Source organism: Stegostoma tigrinum, chromosome 26 (genome assembly GCF_030684315.1).
Source record: "Stegostoma tigrinum isolate sSteTig4 chromosome 26, sSteTig4.hap1, whole genome shotgun sequence".
NCBI classification, from domain to species: domain Eukaryota; kingdom Metazoa; phylum Chordata; class Chondrichthyes; order Orectolobiformes; family Stegostomatidae; genus Stegostoma; species Stegostoma tigrinum.
This window is the reverse complement of record NC_081379.1, coordinates 23,176,358-23,192,154: the sequence shown is the minus strand read 5'-3', so window position 1 is coordinate 23,192,154 and position 15,797 is coordinate 23,176,358. Positions and strand designations below refer to the sequence as shown.

General features: G+C 39.5%; 1 protein-coding gene across 2 annotated transcripts in view; it reads right to left on the bottom strand.

Annotated features, from left to right (window-relative positions):
- brap (BRCA1 associated protein) overlaps nt 1-15,797 on the bottom strand; it is a 42,162-nt gene that overhangs the window by 6,490 nt on the left and 19,875 nt on the right. For both annotated transcript variants that reach the window (XM_048556044.2, XM_048556043.2), the window contains exons 8-10: nt 15,352-15,490; nt 14,078-14,187; nt 8,549-8,638 (exon numbers count right to left, since the gene is read on the bottom strand). In XM_048556044.2, the coding sequence (XP_048412001.1) occupies nt 8,549-8,638; nt 14,078-14,187; nt 15,352-15,490 (339 nt within the window). The remainder of the gene's footprint in view (nt 1-8,548; nt 8,639-14,077; nt 14,188-15,351; nt 15,491-15,797) is intronic.

Genomic DNA, 15,797 nt, shown 5'->3' with positions numbered 1-15,797 from the left:
CTCTACCTTAAATTAGCTTGCACAGTTTTGGATTACTTATTACTTTGGTTAGACCATCAGCATGTAAACTCTTAGACCTATCATGTTAATCCAGTCATTTAGTTTGTCTCCAGCACCTTCTTATATTTTAATTTTTGTAATTGCCTCTCAGCTTCATTTAATCAGATTATAGTTCATCCCTCATGTCATTCAGCAGTTGACACTTGACTCATATCATCTATCACTCTTGGTCACATGCAGAGACTTATTATTCAACGCTTCACTGACACCAGTTGTATGATCTTGTGATTGGTCTGCTGTTGATCTCTCTGCCTATAAATTCTGTCACAAGGTGCCTTCAACATAGCCAGAGAAGTTCTCACACAGGGTCTCATTGTCTGATACGATGGGAAGTCCAGGTGTGTTGACTTTGTGTACATTTGAAAGGCAGTAGAAGTCTTGTAAGTGAGAAGTAAGCAGGATGAGAGTGGGTAGGATACTCTGAAAGTCTGGATCAAAGATCTTGATTGGTCTGTTGAGATGACAGACGTGTTCTTTGGCCGGATCAGCAGGTAGTTGTCTGTAGCATTCCTGGTTGTTCAGCTGTCAGGACACTTTTTGCAGTAGTCCATTCCATTCTGTATGAAGATAGCTTTTCCTTTATCTGCTAGTTTGATGATGATGTTGCAGTGGGTCTTGACAGCATAGATGACTTTGTGTTGCGCTTGGGTGACATTCTGCGCTATCTTGTGTGTGGTTGATGTATCTGGCATTAATGCATCTCCCGACAGCTTCAGCATATATGTCGAGCCTAGGGCAGTGGCCTTCTGGAAAGGTCCAATTCAACGCTTTCTTCTTTGGTCGCCGCACTGCGGATCTCTCCATCGACTGTTCCACTTTGTTGGTTGTCTCATTGGGTTCACTGCTGAAATCTTGGCGTCTGTGGAAGGATTCCCAGAGCCTCCTTTTGCTTGATGAATTCCTCTGTGTCTGCTGCAAGACCAGTGGGGTCCATGTTGGTATTGGGGCAGAAATTGACCCCTTGGCTGAGAATTTTGATTTCATCTGTTTGAAGGATGTAGTCAGACAAGTTGATGATGGACTTCCCTGTGGTGGTACCAGTTTCAACCATGGTTCCAGGGGAGGCTTGGATACTGCTGGTGGTGATGCCACGTTTCCCCAGTTTCCAGTCCTTCTTGTGCATGTAGGTGGCATTGTTCCATTGCCTCAGAGCGAAGAAACTACACCATGTTCTTCATAGTCTTCAACATATCATTGATGATGACAAACATCTCTCCAAGATCATCCCTACACCTCCACTTTCTGCCTTCAAACAACTGCCAAGCAGAGGGCAGGAAGCAGACTGTTGTTCACAGCAAACTACCCAGCTTTCAGGACAACATAGACTACAACACCACAAAACTCTGCAACAACAACCTCTGCAAGACGTGCCAGATCATCGACATGGGCACTACCATCACACATGGGAGCATGACCCACCGCATGCACAGCTGATACTTACATGACATGGCCAATGTTGTCTATCTCATATGCTGCAGGTAAGATACTCCGATGCATAGTATAATGGCGACAACGGATGAATGGACACCCCACAAAGATCACCAGACAGGAATGTTCCCTGCCAGTCAGGCAACACTTCAGTGGTCAAGGATGTTCAGCCTATGATCTTCAGATAAGTGTCCTCCAAGGCGGCCTTTGAGATACACAACGCAGAATCGCCGAGCAGAAACTGATAGCCAAGTTGCATACCTATGAAGAAGGCCTCAACCATGATCCTCAGTTCATGATGCGCTACATGTAACCCCACCACACTGTTCTGTATTTGTAAAATCTTCCTTATTGTCCTGATTTGACACCACCACCTTGATAACTTGTTATGATCTCTATACCTTAATTAGTTTGTACAGTTTTGGATTACTTGTTACTTTGGTTAAACCCTCAGCATGAGACTGTTATAACTATCATGTTATTTCAGCCATTTGGTTTGTCTCCAACACCTTTTTACTTTTTGCAATTATCTCCTCAATTAATCAGATCAGAGGTTATTCCTTCATCTGCCATTCAGCTGGTGACATTGTACTCATACAGTCCAACATTTTTGATCACCTGCGGAGACTTGTTTTTTGTCCAGTGGACAGCCTACTCACACCATCTGTACAGTCTTTTGATTTCTGGCTTATAAATTCTGCAGCTGTGTTTTTTTTTCTTCACTTCAACTGACAAAGGAGCGGCACTCCGAAAGCTTGTAATTTCAAGTAAACCCATTGAACTATAACCTGGTGTCACATAACTTCTGACCTTTTTTTACTGCCAGACCATGTTAAATTTTTGCCTGCATATAACAATGTAAATTTCATGCACAAAAGCAAAATACTGTGAATGCTGGAAACTTGATATAAAAACAGACACTGCTGGGAATAGTCAGCAAAGTAGCTAACCTATCACTTGACAGAAACTGTTAATGCTTCAGATCGATGAAAGGCTATCGCACTGAAATGTTTACTCAGTTTTTTTTCCCCCACACATGCTGCCTGGCCAATGAAGCATTTTCTGGACTACTTTTTCTTTTATATAGACACAGTCACCAAGTAAGTGAGCTAAAAGTGAAAGATTGGATACGAACTGGCATGATCAACATAGAGTAATTATTTGTCTTCTAAATGCTTAACATGAATCATATCATCTTCATCAAACCATCTGCTAGGCTCATTTGATTGTAATTCTGTAGGCTATCCATATGTCCTCTCTTATAAACTAGTAGTATGTTTGCTATTTTCTGATCTTGAATGTCTGTCGGAGTGTTTTCTTAAAGTGCCAGGAAATGCATAAAAGGACACAATGCCCTTTTGTGGAGTTAACTGACACACAATTCCTTATTGTCCTATAGTCATTAAGCTTGGTGTCATCATCCATCAGTAAATACCCGACTGGAAATTTCTAATTGCTTAATATTTCCCATATTCCTAGAAATTCGACATCCATTCTGACAGCACTGAGCTCTCACGTTTCCAGCATCACTATTATAACTTGGTCCTTAAATAACATGCCACCTTTGGGACCTTGAAATTTACCACCCTGAATTTTTAAATAAAGTTGTGTGTTACAAATATATTTATAGAAAGACTTTAAAAATTATATTATTATTTCCATGCTATCCAACCCTCATTGTGAACTCCGAATTGCTTCTTATACCTCCTTTGCCTTATTTTTAAACTAACATGTTTAGATGTTATGACACATCTCTGGAGCAGGGGGACTTGAACCAAGCCTTCTGGACCAGAGGTAAGGATACTACCACATTGCTACAAGAGCCTTTTGCCTTATTTTTATGTTTGTTAAAACCTAGCTGTAACTTAATCACTTAAGATCAATTTCTCTTGATATTAATTTCATTCTGATGCCTTTAATTGCTTTTATTTTAAACAAGTAATGGTTATATCTGGACATGGCATGATACTTCTAGACCTGTCTATAGCTTACAAACAGTAGCACACTTATGTTAGCTTCAGTGGCACCAGTTAAAATAGAATCAGATGCCTTTATACCATTAGGTCACATGCTATGAAATGGTAATGAGCAGTCTCCTAAAGGTTTACTGCATATTCAGACATTATACAACAATGAATTTTTGGAATTCACTACTGTAGACATTGTAAAAACTCATTAGTTGACAGATTTCTAGTCAGTAATAACATCAAATGATACGGTGATAACATGGGAAGAAGGCATTGAGGTGGATGATCAGCCGTGGTCTAGAATGGCAGAGTAGGCTTGAGAGGCTGAATATCCTACTCCTACGTTTTTCCACGTTCTTTTCTTCCAAGGATGCTATTGCTCAGTTCCCTTAGCTGATTCTTCATCCCCTCAAAATCCGTGCAACACTTAAATCAACGATTTGGATGTGAACATAGAAAGCAAGGCTTGTAACTTTGCAGATGACTCCAAAATTGTTAGTGTAGTAGACAGCAAATGTTTCCTCAAAGCACAACAGGACTTTGATCAGATTGGCTGAGGATCGGTACATGGAGTTTAATTTAGATAAACGTGAGGTGCTCTGTTTTGGTAAGACAAATCAGGGCAGAATGTATGCACTTCATAATAAGGTCCTGGGAAGTGCTGACAAAATAAAGAGATCTTGGAGTGCATGTTCATAGTTCTTGAAAGTGGAATTGCAGGTAGACAGGATTGTGAAGGTGGCATTTGATACACTTGCCTTTATTGGTCAGTGCATTGCGTATAAAGGTTGGGGTGTCAATGACATTGATTAGGCCACTTTTGGAATACTGCATTCAATTCTGGTTTCCCTGCTATAGAAAAGTTGTTGGCAAACTTGGAAGGGTACAGAAAATATTTACAAGGGTGTTGTAAGGGTTGGAGGACTTGAGCTATAGGAAAAGGCTGAATAGGCTGGGGCTATTTTACTTCGAGTGTCAGAGGCTGAAGGGCGACCTTATATAAGTTTATAAAATAATGAGGGGCATGGACAGTGGTGAATAGCCAAAGACTTTTCTCCAAGGTAGGGGAGTCCAAACCTAGGCTGCATAGGTTTAAGGTGAGAGGGGAAAGATTTAAAAGGGACCTAAGGGGCAACCTTTTCACGCAGAAGGTGGTGCATGTATGGAATGAGCTGCCAGAGAAAGTGAAGGATGCTGGTACAATTACAACATTTAAAGGGCATCTGGAGGATACATGAATAGATTAGATTAGATTCCCTACAGTGTGGAAACAGGCCCTTCGGCCCAACAAGTCCACACCACCCCTTGAAGCATCCCACTCAGACCCATCCCCCTATAACCCACGCACCCCTGAATGCTACGAGCAATTTAGCATGGCCAATCCACCTAACCTGCAGAGCTTCAGATTGTAGGAGGAAACCCATGCATACACGGGGAGAATGTGCAAACTCCACACAGACAGTCACCCAAGGCTGGAATCGAAGCTGGCACTGTGAGTGCTAACCACTGAGCCACCATGCCGCCCCAAATAGGAAGGGCTTAATGGGATATGGGTCAAATGCTGGCAAACAAAACTAGATTAATTTAGGATATCTGGTTGGCATGGATGCGTCTGTTTCCATGTTGTGCAGCTCTATGACTTTATTAACTGTTTCTATTGTCTTCTTCTTTTTGATCCTTTACCACATTGTGCTCACGGTTGTCAAGGTGTTCTGATATTTTACCTGTTCCATATCTTCTGATTATTTGCAAGATCATTTCCAATAACGGCATTCCCATGTGGGGCCACTGACCAACTGTGTAACAATCTAAAAGTGGCAAATCGAGTCTTCGCTCCAATCCTCTTCTTTTATAGATTTTTATTTTAAAAGACTGCAATTGCATCTGCCACATCTCCCATGAATGACTAACCTTCTCCTGAAGCAATGACCTACAGAAATTGTTCATAGCATCACATTTCCCAACCCCACTCACTGCTTTGTTATCTTGTTTACATTTGCATCCAGTAAACTCATGTATTATAATCAAGTCCTTTCCCTCAAAATCTATAGCACCTCCAACGCAACAACCATTGACAGATTTGTAGTTACAAAGCAATCCATATCCCAGAATGTTTACCTAATGTCATCGCTGAACCAGGTCTTTATAATGCCCACGATATGTGGCTGGTCTATCTAGATACTCCATTTTACTTTAAAGAATCAGAATATAAGAGAACATTCATGTCTATGTTTCCCCAAATCCCACACAAAGTTTACTTATTTGCCATTTTTTTTGTCAAACCATTGATATCACTGTATTCCTGTATACTTTCCTGCTGTATTGTCAGCGTCTGCACATAAACTGTAATCTTTTCTACGTTAAGTACATTTTTTCTCTCTGTAATTACCCTCCGCTGACTATTAGTACAAGTCACTCCGACTGCTAATCTATTACCATAAATGAGGACATCAGTGAGAATCTGATTAACATGAAGTCTGTGTCATCTGTACAGCTTCCACATCAAACCCTTCAAGACTTGAGTCAGGTCAACCCTCCTCTTCCCTTGCATAGAGCAAAAAACATTCATTAGCAGGAAACGTGCTTTAATGCTTTTTTACTTCCAGCTCTCATGATTCTCCTTCTAATTTATTGTCCATATTGGTTAACTGTCAAATCCTACATTTCTCATTCTGCTGATTCACCTGTCACCTCCTTCTTTATTTCTCATTCCCATTAAAATTTTCACCATCATCTCTCATGCTCCTCTTTCATACCTCATTAGAGAAGAAACCACTCTGGTTTGGTGCCGACAAGAACTTAATTTATATAAGTGAACAAGCAGACTGACTCTGAATCTATTGAAAACTCAATGGCCTGAAACTGAACTGTTTCTCCTCCATATTCATTAATTTTGTTTTCTTCTTAGAATCACTTAGACTGGAAATGTAGGATCAAAAAAAACATTTGGATGATCTGGAATCATTATGGGTAGATGAATCTCTAAGCACTCAGGCTAAGTAGCTCGGCAAACAGGTTGGCCAAGAAAGACTTGGCCATGGCATAAGGAATAGATATGTGCAAGTGACTGTGCTGGAATCAGTGGGATAAGCAGATCACAAGTCAAGCAATGGATGGGAAAGCAACTAACCAAATCACCATCCACTGGTGAAAGGCCATTGGCTCAAAAACAATAAATTTGAATTGTCTTTCCAAAGATGCTGCCTGGCCTGTTGAGCGTATCCATATTTTGATGAAGCATTTAACCTCATCTCATTCAGGTTGTGTTAAAAGATTCCACAATACTATCCAGAAAAGCAAAGATTTCCCCCAATACCCTCATTTCTACATCCCAAATCCACCAGAGATTAAATTAGCATACCAATGACATTTTTGAAACATGTGTACACTGTATATTTACATGTGTGTCTGCGTACATTTCTGCTATCAAGAACACGAGCATTGGAAAAGAAATAGGTCATTCAGACTATTGACTCCACCCCACCATTCAATATGGTCATGCCTGATCAAACACTTTGATGCTTTTATTGACACAACCACAATAACCCTCTATGTCACGGGTAATCACCATTAATCTCCACCGTAAGCATATTGAAAGACTGTCCTTCCGCAGCCTTCTGTGGTAGAAAATTCCAAAAGGTTCACAACTCTTGATTTAAAAGAACTTCTCTTCGTCTCAGACTGAATTGCCATCCCTTTTTTAAAAAAATAACGCTCCGTGACTTTAGAACACCTCCCAATGAAAACATCTTACCAGCATCTATAATATCTTTCCTACGACAAGGAAACTAAAGCTACACAGTGCTCCAGATGCGGTATAACCGAATTTAATAGAATTGGAGCCCAATTTCACTATTCCAGTATTCAACATCTGTTGCATTAAAGGCCAACATTTCATTAGCCTCGCGAATAGCTTGCGCCGACACGAGTGTTCAGTGATTTATCAACAAGGACACTTCGGTCCTTTCGTACACCTACATTTTCCAATCTCTTATTATTTAAGAATTACTCTGCACATCTGTTTCTCCCACACATTATATTCCCATTCACGAAGTCTATCCAAATCCTCCTGAAGCCACAACTTTACATCTTCCTCACAGCAAATATTCCCACTTCACTTTGTATCATTCACAAATGTAGAAATATGGTCCTCATCTTCAAATCGTCAATTATAGATTGTTGAACAGAGGGAGCCCAAGTATGATCCCTGTGGTAGCCCACTAATGCTGCCAATGTTAGAATGACCTGTTTATTCTTGCACTATTTTCTTCTCTTACCCAATTTAATCAATGCCAGGAAATTACCTTCTATCCCATATGCTTGAACATTTCTAACCAGCCTCCTGTGTGGGGCTTTATCAAAAGACTTTTGAAAGTCTAAGCATGTGACGTCCATCCCATCTGGTTTATAAATTTGGTTAGGAACATCTTGAAAATCTCCAACAAATTCATCAAGCATAATTTCGTATTTGCAAATTTATGCTAGCAATGCCTAATTAGATGATTACCAACCAGCCTATTTCTCCTATCTTTTATAATACTTTCTAGCTTTAGAGGAGACAGCGACATAGTGGTAATGTTACTGGAATCCAGAACCTCAGCCTAGTGCTTTGGGACATGGATTTGAATCGAACCATGAAGACGGTGAAATGTGAATTCAATAAAATCTGCAAGAGAGGGTTGGCCTAATGGTGACCAAGTAACCATTCTGAATCACCATAAAAAGCATCTGGTTCACTAATGTCACGTTGGAAAAGAAATCTGTCATCCTTACCTGCTCTATCCTTCTTGAGACTCCAGACCCCAGCAATGTGTTTGATTCTTAACTACCCTATGACTATTAGGGTTGGGCAATAAATGCTGGCCCAGCCAGCAACACTTACTACTACTACTACTACAGTAATGCCAATAAATCTATAGTTCCCAGTTTTTGCTTCCAATTACTTCTTAAAGAGTAGGTGACATTTGTGAGCATCCAAACCCCAGGAATCATTCCAGAATCTGTACAATATTAGAAAGAACAGATTATGTTCTCCCACTTTCTAGAACAAGAATGGCAAGAGTGAAAAGGAATCATTAACAAAATGAACTTACCTCCTCTGCTGCATCCTTCTCCAAATGTACTATTTTGTTTTCCCAGTAGATGCGTTGAGATTCTAGCTGACTCGTCAGGAGGTATGAATACTGTCATGAAAAGGTTTATAAAATCTATTAAATCATTTTCATTAAAAGGTTCACACAGAACATGAAACATGTTTGAGATGCACGGCTGGATAAATTTGAACAGGTTTTTCTGTGAAAATCTTAAGTCCCGTACCAAAAAAAGCACCCATCCGTTTGATAAGTATAAACACTATTTTGATTTACATTTCTATTTTGGGATATTTCCGTTGCTGAGAAATATTGGCAAGTAGCCATTATTATTTTAGATTCAAGGTTGCAAGTCCCAGAATAAGCTGGAATTTGACTAGCTAACACAAAGCACCTCTTATTACTGAAAAAAGGCTCATTTGTACAATGCCTTGCATGAACAGTGGACATCACAAATGTGTCTTCAGTGCCAGTGAAATACTTTTAAAGTCATTACTGTAACTAAGGAAATGCCACAATCAGTTTGTACACAGGAAGCTCTCACAAACAGCAATGTAACAATAAACAAAAAACATACTTTAGTGATTGAGGCTGCAGACTTGCTCACCGGGTCGGTGGGTTTGGCTACAAATGTTTTGTCACCCTGCTAGATAACATTGTCAGTGTGCCTCAGGTGAAATGTTGGTGTTCCTCCCCACTTGTTATTTATACGCCTCAGTTTGCTAGGGTGGTTGGTATTACTTCTGGTTTTGTTCTTCAGTGATTTGTACATCTGACTAGTTGAGTGTATTTGTTAACAGAGTTCCGGTTGGAACGCCAGGCCTCTTGGAATTCCCTGGCTTGTCTCTGTTTGACTTGTGCTATTATGAATGCGTTGTGTCCCAGTCAAATTTGTGTCCTTCTTTGTCTGTGTATGAGAACAGTGAGAATTGATAGTGTCTCTGGGTGGCTAGTTGGTGTTTGTGTATCCTTACTGCCAATTTTCTTCCAGTTTGATCTACATAATGTTTCCGACAGTCCTTGCACAGTATTTTGTATGTTACATAAGTCTTCTTGGTTGCGGGTATGGAGTACTTTACGTTCTTCAGTAACTGTCGCAGGGTGTTTGTTGGTTTGTAGGCTACACCGATACCAAGAAGTCTGAGTAGTGTTGTGGTCATCTTTGATATGTCCCTGATGTACGGTAGGATGACTGTTGCAGAGGTAAAGGTGGGTTGTGCTTTTTGGGTATCCATTCCTTTTAAAAACTCTGTACAAGGTCACCTGTTCTGCTTTGTGCAATTCCGGGTTGCTGCAGCGTGTTGTGGCCCATTTGAATAGTCTCCTGTTTATGAGTGTTGGGGTGGTTATTGGTGTAATTAATTATCTCGTCTGTTTGTATGGTCTTTCTGCGTACGCTAATCTGGAGTTTCCTGTTGTTCTTGCTTTCCCCCATTATGTCGAGGAAGGGTAGTCACTTATTGTTGTCTTCTTCTTTTGTGACTTTTATTCTGGTGAGGATGTTGTTTGTGTCAGTGAGTTTCTTCTAGTCGTGCGTTTGATAATCACGAAGGTGTCATCTACATAGCGGACTCGGAGTTTGAGTTGGATAGTGGGGAGCACTATCCATTCTTATCTTTGCATTACCACTTCTGCTAAGAGTCCTGATATTGGGAATCCCATTAATGTTCTGTTGATTTGTTTAAATATATGGCTGTTGAAGGTAAAGCGAGGCACAGATCCAGTAGTTTCAGGGTGCTGTCGTTGTTGATGCTTTTGGTGTCATGGAGTGCCTATCTTCCAGATTTGTCCAGCGGCGTGACAACTTTGTCTTTGCCTAGGCAGATGTTAATGGAAGTAAATAATGCTGTTACGTCGAAGGATACCATTATCTCATCCTCTTCTATTCTGGTGTCTTTGATAACTTTAAGGAATTCTTGGGACGAGTGGGAAGTGTTGCCAACTAAGTATTTCAATTTCCGTTGTAGTTCTTTGGCTAGTCTATATGTTGGTATGCTTGGTAGTGACACGGTGGTTCTGAGGGGGGATCCTGGCTTGTGTACCTCAGCGAGTTCATAGGAGCAGGGTGTACTGGATCCCTGTTAAGGATTATTGTCATGCGTCCTTTGTCCACCAGTAGGATTACGATGTTTCTGTCTTTCCTGAGTCTTTCCAGCGCTTTCTTCTCTTGTGTTGAATGTGTTCCACTTACCTTTCTTGCTTAGTGTTGGGACAATCGTCTGTCTGATGGTCCGTTGTATTTCTTCGGTGACTCCGTTGCTCTTCAGTGTCGATTCCCGCGCAGCCAAAAATTCAGTTGTTTTTTAACGTCTCTGTAGTTATAGTTCATTCTGCATACTACGACGGTGTTCTCAGTATCTGTAAGTGGTCAGTCTAAGATGTTCTTGATCCATGTTTCCCTGTTGTCCATGTCATTGTCGTGAATGAGTTTGGATAGTTTGTCTTGTAGGACTATTCTTTTCTTTTTTCTGGTCCTCTGTTGTTGTATGATGATGGTTTGTTCCACTGTGGTTGTCCATTCTTGGTTGGTTGGGTTTTTTGGCGTGCAATTTCCTGCTCATATTTGTGGGGGCGGTTGTGGGCATCCTTATCATTCTGCGGCTGTTCTGTGCAGCTGTTCTCCATGCCTGTGAACTGTTGATAGGTGGTTTATATTTCAGGCTTTGTGGTCACACCTGTTTTCTGAGGCATTCGTGCGGGAAGTATAGTTTTTTGCAGGTCACCGTCAAACGGATGGCATTTGTCTCCCAACTGGGGGCCAGTTTGAAGGTGTTTTAAAGTTTTTGAGAAGCTTTGTAACTCGGGTTGTGAATGAGGTTGCAGACTTCTTGCCGAGCTGGTGTATATGATTGCAAACGTACCGTCACCCTACTAGGTAACATCATCAGTGCGCCTCCAGTGAAGCATTGGTGTCCGGTCCCGCTTGTTATTTGCATGCCTTGGTTTGCCAGGGTGATTTTGATTGTGGGATAAACATAGCATTTCCAATAATGCAGTACTTCCTTTATATTATTCTGGCGTGCAGACCTTGATTTTTGAGCTCCTAGAGTGGACTTCAACCCAAATGTTCTTACTAAGGATTGGGATGTTAGCAGTAGAAAACAGGAGCACAGATATTAATCTTTTTTCAGTCTCTGGTACAGCACAATGGAATTCCAATTTGTTAGATTAAATTCCAGCCCACAAGAATTTACTTTTGAATCATAATTTTACTTTATAAAAAGAACTAATGCAATTTATTGCTTTTCCCTTATGTACTCTAGCATTTATGTACAAGACATAACTGTTTCCAAATTCTCTATTAGATACAATATTTAGAATCAGTTCTCACGATGAATCAAGAAATGCATGAAACTAAATTGTACAAACTGGTAAACTGCCAAATTTCATCAATGGCCTGAACAGAAACAACCGATAATCAAAAATTGTACTTTTGTGTGCTGAAGTTGGCCTCAATGACTAAGGAGATTTAGGAAATATCACAAATCCTGCCTCCAACGTCAACTTTTGTGCTCCTGAGATGCTGCTTGGCCTGCTGTGTTCATCCAGCTTCACACTTTGTTATCCAACACTATTTAGTAAACTTTGTACCTATTGATGAAAATAAGTCCAAGATTTGGCTCAAATGTGAGGGCCTCTGCCTTCCTCCAATACTACTTCAGCATTCAATAGTTAAGGGTCTTGCATGAACATTATTAAAGCAAGGTTCCAACTGTTGCTTTGCTATCTCATACTGGAACAAAAGATACCCATTTCAGAGGAAATGGGATTAACAGTAGGAAACGAGAAAAACTCACACTTACTTCAGGTATTTATTCCCACGTTATCTAGGACATTACCCTCTTCCCCCTCCAAATGCTCACGGCCTTATTACTCAGTCCTTGGTATCTGGTGTTCCAGCTCACTCACTCAGTAAGATCATATCCAAAGCAGGATTTGAAAAACATCTTTATTTTAAATGTATCTGTATAGTCCATCATTTACTGACAAAACTGGTGAAGATCATATTTTTAAAATTGGTTCATGTAATGAAGAGTCAACCACATTGCTGTCACAGGTAGGTAAAGATGGTAGTTTCCTTCTCAAAAGGATGTGAGTGAACAAAATGGGTTTTTCTGACAATTGACAATGGTCATCATTAGACTTTTAATCCAGACATTTATTGAATTCAAATTCCACCATCTGCCATGGTGGGATTCAAATCCAGGTTCCCAAACATTATCTGGATTAACAATTCAGTGATAATACCACCAGGCCATTGCCTCCACTGATACATTCATGAAAATTTTCTTTGAGAAGACTTTGACATTTGATGGTTCATCTTGATCAGTTTATAACGGATTTTGGACAGGTATCTACATTGATTTATGAAGACGAATTAAACTTTTCCCAAGTGTATTACTTATTTCACGAAAGCAGTTCTGCTTTCCAATATCCAAAAACAGGCACTGATTAATATTAACTAATGAAATGAATCTAGTCAAAAGCATTCCTTGTTACATTCAAGATTTGACACAGACAGCTCTATATTTCAGCTGGGCTGCTTACATACATGCAACAGCATGTTAGCTCAAAACAAACTTCATACTGATTGTTTAACGCGCAGTTCATTTGGCCTGAGTCTTTTACAAGCTCGAGAGAAGCCAGTTCACTCGAGAGAAATTACTGCATGCCAGAACATGACAGCAGGAGAATCTCAGCGGAACAGATTACTGGCAACTAACATCTTTGCTCATCCTGCCTTAACTTTCAATGCTATCACAATCAGTGTCAGGGAAGAAAAGAGAGGTCACTTGTATTGGCTTTATCAAAACTGGGAATTTCCAAAACTTCTCAGTAGCAGCAAAACTGCAACATTTACAATGGCGCGCAAGATCCAAGTTATTAACAAGCGGAGCAGCTATTTAGTTCCATAAATGAGTTAAACTTCAAAGGAAGCTATTTCGTTTTTGCATTTTATTCAATTTTCTTGCACTGGGGGAGGTGGATGGGCCGAAACAAAGCATACTCAACGTGAAACACCATGCAACATCAGTTTATTAACAATGTGCATACACCAAACCATAAAAGAATTCACAAACTGGTGCATCTGGTGGTTCAGTTACCAATAGGCAATGTTCACTCAAACAGTAATAAATAGCCCACAGGAACAAATCTGTAGGTATGAGGTTTCAGCACATGTCACTTAAATAAACAAATACTTTGGTGCAGGAAAAAAAATTTCACATCTAAATAAATTTCAGTGGCATTGCAGCGTGACCAAAAATAGCTTCACCACGTCGCACCTCATTTTACTCTGGGTGTAGGCAAGGACAGCAGTATCTGAATGTTAAGAAAAGTAGGTATGCTTTCCATGAGACCAAAAAAGTTATGTAGAAGTGCACAGTCAGGATATTCCACAATCAGAGCCTGGGTAAACAACACATTAGGGAACTCTATCTTGGGTGAGAGCTTTGAAGGTGGAAGGATGTTTTGAGAAAAGATAAGGAAACGAAATCAGTCATGAGCAAGTATTTGGAAAGGTTCACTCACTTCTAATTGAAGAGCATCAATCTTTTCATCTTGACAAGTGTCACCCTCGCACTCATACTGGACAATCTTTCCATCCGTTTTACTGGCCACCAAACGATGAACATAGTTATCTACAAAAACCAAAATACAACTTCAACATAGTAAACATTTTGGCCAAATGCACTCATTCAACAAATATAAAATACATTGTCAGTTGTTACCATTTTAATACCAGAAATTTGCATTCTTTCATGACCAGTTTTGCTGTACATCAAAAAATCAACTAAATGTGGCAACATTCTAATTTAAGAGCACCTCACATACCCAAAAATCATTTTATATTCAGAAGAAACCCATAACCAAAAATATTTAAGTCTTTTTTAAAAATTGGCTTTCCAAAGAAACCAGCTAATTAAACCAGCAACTTGAGAGGCAAAGATTAGCTTTCGCATACTTAAATTGACCGAGGTACTTGCCATTCCCAAAAAGAGACCAGATGAAGTATTTTCATAAGTATTAGGGATGATACCATTGGTTCCACTTAATCTTTTCTTTTGAAACTCCTCATTTTGGGATGTGCTTGGTGAGTCAGGAGTGTTACTGGCTTAACACACTTGGAAGGACATTAATATTATCAATACCTTGTCAATATTGTCAATAATACTTGAAAAATATCACTTAGTCTCTGAGATAGTAGGAACCGCAGATGCTGAGAAGACAAGGTGTAGAGCTGGATGAACACAGCAGGCCAAGGAACAGGAAGGATGATGTTTCAAGCCTAGACCCTTCTTCAGAAACTCTTAGTCTCTGCTCATTTTGTATTTTATTTCTCAGCAATTTTGTTTTAAAAATTTATCAAATTCAAATTGAATCACTGGACTTGTATAACAAAATAAATTTTAGCAATTGTCAATAATCAAAGAACATGAAAGAAAACACAATATCAAAAGACAATATGATCACTGTATTCATGAAAAATGAAGATATTCAAAGTTTTTAACACCAATGTTGTAATGGTCAGAATTAATTGTTTATTTGAAAGTTAATGTAATTTAACTCAAAGACTATTTTTTTCAAATATCTACAGCTACCTGGTTTGAATTCATAGCCAGAAACAAATCAGGACGATTAATGCTAGAGTACTAAGCATTAATAATTGCATTGGTTTACAACAGGCCTTATTTAGTTAAAGAACCAAAAGTTATCTTAATTTCGAATAGGGCTATATGTAATATGGACCACTGGTTACAAAACTGTATGCTTGTAGTAAAAGAGCCACTTCTAGCAATAGTTACCTCCTGCATAGTCCCAAACTCTGTGATTAGTGAGCTGCATGGCATACGTATGTTGTGTTTCTTCAAAGTGTTTATATGCATGACGACTGACATATCGACCACATCCAATGTGTCCACATATCAAACAAATCCACAGGTTCTGTGTGAGATGAAGATTTAAAAAAAGCATAAATATCCTTAGATTTATCTGATGTATTCTCTGCAGTATTAGCAGTAACACAGACTTACTATCTTGGATTAATGAGAGAATCCTTATAGAGTAAATGATGGGATTTTTGAGTACACCATATGGTCATCTTTTTAAAGACAGTGTTATGTATTGGAGAACACGAGCAATAGTCAATGTTTTCTGGTTGAATGTCCATTCTACTGCACACAGATTAATGGGTCCAATTGAAATTTTCCTAGTTTTGTTTATTTTACCCTTTCTTTCTTACTCACTGTGC